The following is an 8,286-nucleotide window of genomic DNA, read 5'->3' as shown; positions in this document are numbered from 1 at the left end:
TTTTTAAGAGGCTAAAGTTTCAAGCACCTTTGACTAAAGAGTGGCTAAAACTAGTCTTGAGATTGAAATTTTTTAGTCAGGGATATAACTACTAAAATGTGAATTAATCCTAGAGTTTGAAGGATAATAAATGTTCATTGACTTGATTCTAGAATAATAAATGCTCATTAATTTGATTTTAGCCTTTTTAATATTTAAATCCAAGCATGGGTGAGGCTAGCATGTTTTAGTCCCACTATTTTTAGTTATGGAACTAAAACGTATCAAGCACCCTCTAAGCCAAAGAACAAATGAGTGATGCTCAACGAAAAAGATTTCACGATAATAACAAACGGTGCTTGATTTCTCAAAATTACATGATAAATATTATTGTCTTGAATTATGTAAATGATAACAAATCCTTGTCCAGCTACAAAAGAACCACCAGCATAACATGAAAGAAATATAAAAGCTGCTTCAGTAATCTCTTTCTCAAAAAGAGCTATATCTAGGCCCCAACCATACATTCTTGGCTCCCCAGCCAGCCTACATGACTGCTGCCTTGCCGTTCCCAGCAGCAACGACGGTATCAGATGGGTTCAGCTCGTCCCAGGCCTCGATCCAGGTGACCATGGCATCAGCAAGCTTCACGAAGTAAGGGTCAATCTTGCCAAGCTTCTCCTTGACCTGCTCCGAGAGTGAGATGTAGCACTTCTGGACTGTGTCACACTCCTTGGAGAGGGTGGCGTTCTGGAAGAAGGGGATGATGTCCTCCTGCCAGAAGATGCCCTTGTACTCTTTCTTCAAGTTGACAAATGGGTTGCTAGCCTTGCTGTGCCACAGGTATGGCAGCCCAGTCTTCACTCCAAGGCTCAAGTGGTCGCAGATGACCTGAAGTTTACACAGTTGTATCAGTTTCATTACTTCAGTTCCTTCTTTTTTTGAGATGAGAAGATTTCATTACTTCAGTTAAGTGAAGTGTAAATACAAGTTGTAGTTCAGTTCAATAAATACATACCTTGACGCACCATCCAGCCCACATGTCATCGTAGCGACCAATAGGCTGGCCATCACCCATGAGGCCAAAGTACATTGCAGGGCCAATGAGCTGACGGTCAAAGGCAAGGTTCATGCCACACATGGGGAACAGTGTCCCCTTGGGAATAGTCAGGACGGCATCAACATACCTGAACAAAATATAAGAGATCAACAGCAATTCTTGATGCAATACAATGATTGCTGATTAGCAGCAGATCAAACAAAATGCAGTACCTGCTGTTCCTCTCACGAGGCTTAACCATCTGTGTGGGTGCATCATAGTCAGGGATGTTCAGCCAAAGGCCATGAGAGACCGCGGTGGGGGCACCCTCCCTAAGGCTGAAGGGGTATCCACGGACAAAGTCCGCACCTTCACGGTAGGGGTCATACAAGGTGTTGAAGAAAAACGGGGTGGACGGGCTGAGGAGGTTCTTGATGTGCTGCTCAAGAGCATTGATGTCTTTGCCAGATGGGTCCTTGGCCACCTATTTCCAAGGAGGGCCAAATTTCAGTTCAAGCAACACACAAGACACTGATCGGAAGAATACAACAGTTTACCCCCACTTGATTGCTTCATCAGGAGAGGCAAGATCTAGTGGAGACCATATGGTGTGGATCTCAAAAGGATGAAGCATAGTTCTTTTACAATCGAATCAAGTACAGAGAGTAAACAGAAATCGACCTACAACGGTGTTTCTCGGATCTGAGGCAAATATCGTGGACCAACTGAAACTGACAGTAAATACTTGCAATGCGTTGTTTGGTTACTAATAACTGAACCTGCCAACTCGTGTTACACGACCGAATCACATAAACTAGAACCTCTAACCAAATGAAAAGACTCTTCACCTCTAACGAAAAATGAACAGATGTGCTACCTATCACATACATCAGATGGGGAAAATTAATTATACTACGATCACATAGATCACTTTACTGGATTCTCTACCAGCCAATGCAAGCAAGGCCGAGGCTGCTTGTCTGTGTCCCAGGAGCAGCTGCTGCTCAAATCTGATACGGCTCGGGATCTGATAGGCTACACTTTTTTGTTGAAGTGACTGATTGCGGGTTCCTAGATCCAGATCTGATCAAGCCAGATCCGGAAAAATTAGAACGAAGGCGACCCGGATCCGGGGCAACAATCCTAAACTTCCCACGGATCCGCGCAGAATTCGAACAATCGCCAGCAGGAACGACTAGGAAACGAGGGCAATTTGGATTTGTGCAGAGGGAAAGTTAGAAAGGAACTTACGAAGCAGTCGTCATCGATGGTGAAGACGTACTTCTTCTTGGAGACCATGTAGCCGAAGCAGCGGCACGCGGAGTCCTTGAAGGAGATGCATGAGGCCTTGGGGCCGAGAATGCGGTTGATGTCGTTGCGGTTGTAGAGCTCGTAGTCGAAGCCCTCAGGAACCTTGATGACCTTGCTGGGGTCGCCGTCCTGCACGATGATGAGGTGGTACGGCTGGAAGAAGGGGCGCCACATCTCGAGGAAGTCGAGATTGCGGATGGTCGGGATCACGATGTCCAGCTCGTCCTTGAGCAGCGGCGTTGATGGCACCGACGATCCGGGCACAGTCACCGTCCCTGCCATTGCTGCCTGGCCGGGATCTCGATCTCGAGCCCTGGATCTCGCTGTTCCTGGAGGTGGTGGTAGGGGTGGGAGTAGAGAGAGGTGTGGGTTTGGGCTTGGAAAATGAGGGGGTTATATAACGCTCCAGGATGAAGAAGACTTTCATCTCCATCGGTGCCTGCCTGTCGGTGTGCGTTCCTCTTTCCTTTCTCCTTCCTTTTGTGTGTTATATTTACTTTTTTATTTTCTCCTTCCTATAAAGAACGGGGAAATGCGTACGTGAAATGCACCTTAATATACTGTTGAGAGGCATAAAGATAAAAAATAAGACATTTTTTTAACTATGTGAATAATGTTGACGATGATATTTGGTATGATATTAATTACACGTTGAACATGTTAAGGGCTCACCATTGAAGCAATGTGGGTGGTTAGATTTGACCTTATTTGATAGCCGAGATCGATTGAGGTCTTTTTTTATATTCTATACTATATACATACTATAAAGAATGTTGGAGAATACCAGCCTCCTAGGGGCATCAGCGCTCGCAGGTGCCCTCCACGTCGTCCGTTTCGCGCATGTGCCTCGTGTCAATGGCTGTTGAGCGCCCTCCCCACCATCCGATCTTCACGGACGCTTCGCACCTAGCGGACTTCCTCGGAGCTCCATGACGCGTGGGCCGCTGGCACGTTAGCACCGCACCACGTGTGTGGCCTCGCACGTTCGAGAAGCGTCTGGTCGGACTCTCTACCCACCCCTAATGTTCAGTTCCGCTGCCCGGGCTTATTGTTGGCAGCCGTATAGGCTACCCATATGCCTCGTTGCCCTTGCCCCACGTGTGTCGCCTCGCCTAGTGGAAAGATCATTGTGCTGGCTTTCCAGCCACCGACCATTCGGTTGTTCTGGTCGGTCCTCTTCATGGCTGCTTGGTAGATTGGATGTGCACGGTTTATGTGTTGCTTGGTTATTGTGCTCGCCTGTGCCGGGGACGCCCATGCGTCCGGTCACCCGCCTGTTAGGTCCATGCAGACAGGCACCCCGGGTATGCCTGTGCACCCAGGCACCCTTTGTGTGTTTGGTTTGCCTTTCTCGCAGTGCCTTGAGTGCAGGTTGTTTGCCCTGCATGCGCCAGGTGCGAATGTTCCTGTTGTATTCATGTGCGCCAGGTGCAATGATGCTTCCGGGCACCCTATGTGTGTTTGGTCAGCCTTTCTCGTCGCGTCGGAGATGTGTTCTCGCCCAAGTGTGACTGGGTGTTTGAGTGGACACTTGATGGTGTGTTTGTGTGTGTTTGGTCAGCCTTTCTCGTCGCGTCGGAGATGTGTTCTCGCCCAAGTGTGACTGGGTGTTTGAGTGGACACTTGTTGGTGTGTTTGTGTGTGTGTGTGTGTGTGTGTTCGAAGTTGGATGCTCTGGGCTCACCTTGTAGGCCGATGGCTTTGTGCAGAAGCTTCCAGGGAGCACCAACATAGGCCAGGGGGTCACCAAGGGGGCCTACGCACCCCCACCATGCACAAGGGGGCGCCACCAGACCGCAAGGGCCCGCTGGTGCTCCAATTGACCACCTCTGGGTCCCTGTGCCTTTATGTACTCCTGAAACCCTTTAGGATTTTATCGCCCTAATTTTTCCGTCGTCACATGCCTCTGTTTTGCAAAGATCCAATCTGGAGGCCTTTTCTAGTACTCTGTCGGAGGGAGAATTCTTCACGATGCCATCTCCATCAACTTGAAGGCCATCATGCTCGTGAGTAGCTTCCTTTGGACTATGGGTCTATGATACATCTCGAACGTATCTATAATTTTTTATTTTCATGCTATTATAGTATTAATCTTGGATGTTTTATATGCAATTATATATTATTTTTTGGGACTGCCATATTAACCAAGTGCCAGTTGTTGTTTTTTGCATGTTTTTGGTTTCCCAGGAAATCAGTACCGAACGAAGTCCAAATGCCACGAAACTTTTTGACGATTTTTTTCTGGACATAAGAGAACCTAGAAGCTTCGGGAAGAGACCAGAAGGCGAAGGAGTTGTCCACAAGCCACATGGGCACACATAGGGGGTAGGCGCGCCCATGTGCCTTGTGGGCCCCTCGTTCCTTCATTTGACCTAATTCCAACTCTATAAATTCTCTAAAATAGGTAAACCAATAGAGCCATCCAAAATACTTTTTCTGCCGCCGCAAGCTTCTGTTCTCACGAGATCCCATCTAGAGGTCATTTCCGGTACTCTGCCGGAGGGGGAATCGATCACGGAGGGCCTCTACATCAACCTTGCTGCCCTTCTGGTGATGTGTGAGTAGTTTACCATAGACCTATGGGTCCATAGCTATTAGCTAGATGACTTCTTCTCTCTCTTTGATCTTCAATACAATGTTCTCCTCGGCGTTCTTGGAGTTCTATTTGATGTAATCCTTTTTTGCGGTGTGTTTATTGGAATCCGATGAATTGTGGGTTTATAATCAGATTATCTATGAATATTATTTGAGTCTTCTTTGAACTCTTTAATGCATGATTATTATAGCTTTGTATTTCTCTCCGATCCATTTGGTTTGGCCGACTAGATTGATTTATCTCGCAATGGGGGAGGTGCTTTGTAATGGGTTCGAGCTTGTGATGCTCAATCCCAGTGACAGAAAGGGACATGAAATGTAGTTGTATCGTTGCCATTAAGGATAAAACGATGTGGTTTATTCATATTATTGGATTTACTTTGTCTACATCATGTCATCTTGCTTAAGGCGTTACTCCGTTCCTTATGAACTTAATACTCTAGATGCATGTTGGATAGCGGTCGATGTGTGGAGTAATAGTAGTAGGTGCAGGCAGGAGCGGTCTAATTATCTCAGACGTGATGCCTATATACATGATCATTGCCTTGGATGTCGCCATAACTATGCACTTTTTTATCAGTTGCCCAATAGTAATTTGTTTACCCACTGTATGCTTTTTGTTCGAGAGAGAAGCTGATATGTCTCCAATGTATCTATAATTTATGTAGTATTCATGCCATGTTCATTATAGTTTTGTATGATTTTGGTGCACTTTTATACAGCTTTTATATGATTTTTATGGACTAACATATTGACATAGTGCCCAATGCCAGTTGCTATTTTCTTCTTGTTTGTGGTTTTCTAGAAAATCCATATCAAATGAAGTCCAAATGCAGCGAAACTTTTTGATAACTTTTTAAACAAAAGAGACCCCCGAAGCTTTATGGGAGGACTAGAAGAGCCATGAAGTGGACACTACCCACCAGGGCGCGCTAAGGCCCAAAGTGGTGGGTTGGTGGGTAGTGGGCACCTCGTGGCCCATCTCAGCGTGAAGCTGATGCCAAAAAATCCTATAAACAGAGAAACCTCCAGAAATAACCCTAGAACTTCGACTCCACCGCCACAAGCCTTTGTACCTCCACGATCCAATCTAGAGCCCTTTCCCGTCACTCTGCCGGAGGGGGAAATCATCACCGAAGGCCATCTCCATCATCCCGATGGTCTCCATGATGAGGAGGGAGTAGTTCACCCTCGGGGCTAAGGGTTTGTCCTAGTAGCTATGTGTTTGATCTCTCTCTCTCTCTCTCTCTTTCCCTCTCTCTCTCTCTCGTGTTCTTGATTTGGCACGATCTTGATGTATCACGAGCTTTATTAATATAGTTGGATCATATGGTTTTTTCCCCTCTCTTTCTTGATTGAATACTTTTATGGATTTGAGAACACTTGATGTATGTCTTGGCACTCAACTCGTGGATTCCCGAGGTGACATTGGGGTAATCTATGCATAGGGATTGATGCACGTTTTCTTCTTTGTTTCTCTGGTAGAAATCTTGGGGCACTGTTTGAAATTCTTTGTGTTGGATACTCGCGGTGACTTTGGAGTATCTAGCTGACATTAGAGTTGGTTCATGTGTATCATATGGTGTTATTTTAGTATGAACTCTTGGGCTGTTTGTGACACTTAAAGGAATAGCTCGATAGATCGGTCGAAAAGGAAAACTTTGAGGTGGTTTCGTACCCTACAAACAATTTCGTCTTATGTTCTCCACTAGATAAGAACTTTGGAGTGATTCTTTGTCGCACTTTGAGGGATTGCCATATGATCTAATTGTGTTAGCACTACTGAGAGATTGCACTAGCGAAAGTATGAACCCTGAGCATTGCAATACCGTTTGTACTCACTTTTGTTACTTGCTACCTTGCTATTTTTTATTGTTTGTATTACAAAAATCAATATCTACTATCCTTACTACACTTGTATCGCCATCTCTTCACCAAACTAGTGCACCTATACAATTTACCATTGTATTTGGTGTGTTGAGGACACAAGAGACTCTTTGTTATTTGGTTGTAGAGTTGTTTGAGAGAGACCATCTTCATCCTATGCCTCCCACGGATTGATAAACCATAGGTCATCCACTTGAGGGAAAATTGCTACTGTCCTCCAAAACTCTATGCTTGGAGGCCAATACGAGTCTACAAGAATAAAGTTGCATAGTAGACATCAGAAGCCTCTAGTGAAAACTATGACCTCCAGGTCTATCTTTATCTCTACTCCTAATGGAGCAGTTGGTAGGAGTGCGTCCATGTTTTTTTTTCATCCCACCACTTTCGTCCGGATTTTTTCGACTGGTTTTTTTCATCCCCTCCCCCACCCCACTGGTTTAGTTTCGCGTCACCCTCTCGCATAACGAAAAAAATCTAAATGAATCAGAACTTTTCATGTTGACGGAAGATATTTAGTAATGTCTTTATGTGAAAGAATCAATCACGGTCAATCTCTAAATATCAAATCTGAATTAATTAACCTTACCTTAAATTGCTCAACCACTACACCTAATGGATCAGCTGGTAGGATTGCCTCCAGGTTTTTTTCGTCCCACCACTTTCGTCCGGGTATTTTTGACTGGTTTTTTTGTCCCCTCCCCCACCCCACCGGTTTAGTTTCGCGTCACCCTCTCACACAACGAAAAAAATATGAACGGATCAGAACTTTTCATGCTGAAGTGAGTTATTTTGTAATGTCTTTATGTGAAAGAATCAATCACGATCAATCTCTAAAGATCAAATATAAATTAATTAACCATACCTTAAATCATTTAATCACATTAATTAGGAAAAAATAACCGATTTTAAAAAATTAATGTGTAAATCATAACACGTAAGGTTCCTTTTCCTACCAATGATCGCGTCCCGCCCTCCCTTCGGCAACCCACCCCCACGATTGGTTCCTTCCCCCCTTGCCCCATGTTGATAGCCCCTTTTGAAAAAAAGCCCTCCAAAAAATATGATCCCTCCTGATCCAACTTTCTCTCGTTGACCAAGCCCTATCCCCATCCCAATATGGCCGCTGCCAGGGTTGTCAACGTCGCCTACCCTCCTCCATCTTCCCACGAGCGTTGGGGCATGGCTATCCTCCAACAATCTTTAGTCCTAATGGAGCAGTTGGTAGGATTGCGTCCAGGTTTTTGTCGTCCCACCACTTCCGTCCGGGTTTTTTAGACTGTTTTTTGCGTCCCCTCCCCCACCCCACCAGTTTAGTTTCGCGTCACCCTCTCACACAATGAAAAAAATCAGAACGGATCAGAACTTTCCATGCTGACGCAAGTTATTTAGTAATGTCTTTATGTGAAAGAATCAATCATGATCAATCTCTAAAGATCAAATCTAAATTAATTAACCTTACCTCAAATTGCTCAATC

The 8,286-nt window shown here is 45.1% G+C and overlaps 1 protein-coding gene across 1 annotated transcript; it reads right to left on the bottom strand.

Annotated features, from left to right (window-relative positions):
• Positions 1-314: 314 nt before the first annotated feature.
• Positions 315-2,713, bottom strand: LOC119285985 (UDP-arabinopyranose mutase 1-like). The gene is made up of 4 exons (XM_037565328.1): positions 2,270-2,713; positions 1,252-1,502; positions 998-1,166; positions 315-870 (listed from the first exon to the last, which is right to left on the bottom strand). Exons 1-4 carry the CDS (start codon positions 2,609-2,611, stop codon positions 526-528), a joined length of 1,107 nt encoding a protein of 368 aa, XP_037421225.1. The 5' UTR covers positions 2,612-2,713; the 3' UTR covers positions 315-525.
• Positions 2,714-8,286: the final 5,573 nt, after the last annotated feature.

This window comes from Triticum dicoccoides, chromosome 4A, assembly GCF_002162155.2.
Source record: "Triticum dicoccoides isolate Atlit2015 ecotype Zavitan chromosome 4A, WEW_v2.0, whole genome shotgun sequence".
NCBI lineage: Eukaryota > Viridiplantae > Streptophyta > Magnoliopsida > Poales > Poaceae > Triticum > Triticum dicoccoides.
This window is presented reverse-complemented; position numbering and strand designations above follow the sequence as displayed.

Coding starts and splice junctions, on each gene's coding strand:
- LOC119285985 (XM_037565328.1), bottom strand. CDS start 2,611: ATGGCAGGGACGGTGACTGTGCCCGGATCGTCGGTGCCATCAACGCCG. Junction 1,167..1,251: donor CCTCGTGAGAGGAACAGCAG/GTACTGCATTTT, acceptor TATTTTGTTCAG/GTATGTTGATGCCGTCCTGA. Junction 871..997: donor GGGCTGGATGGTGCGTCAAG/GTATGTATTTAT, acceptor TGTAAACTTCAG/GTCATCTGCGACCACTTGAG.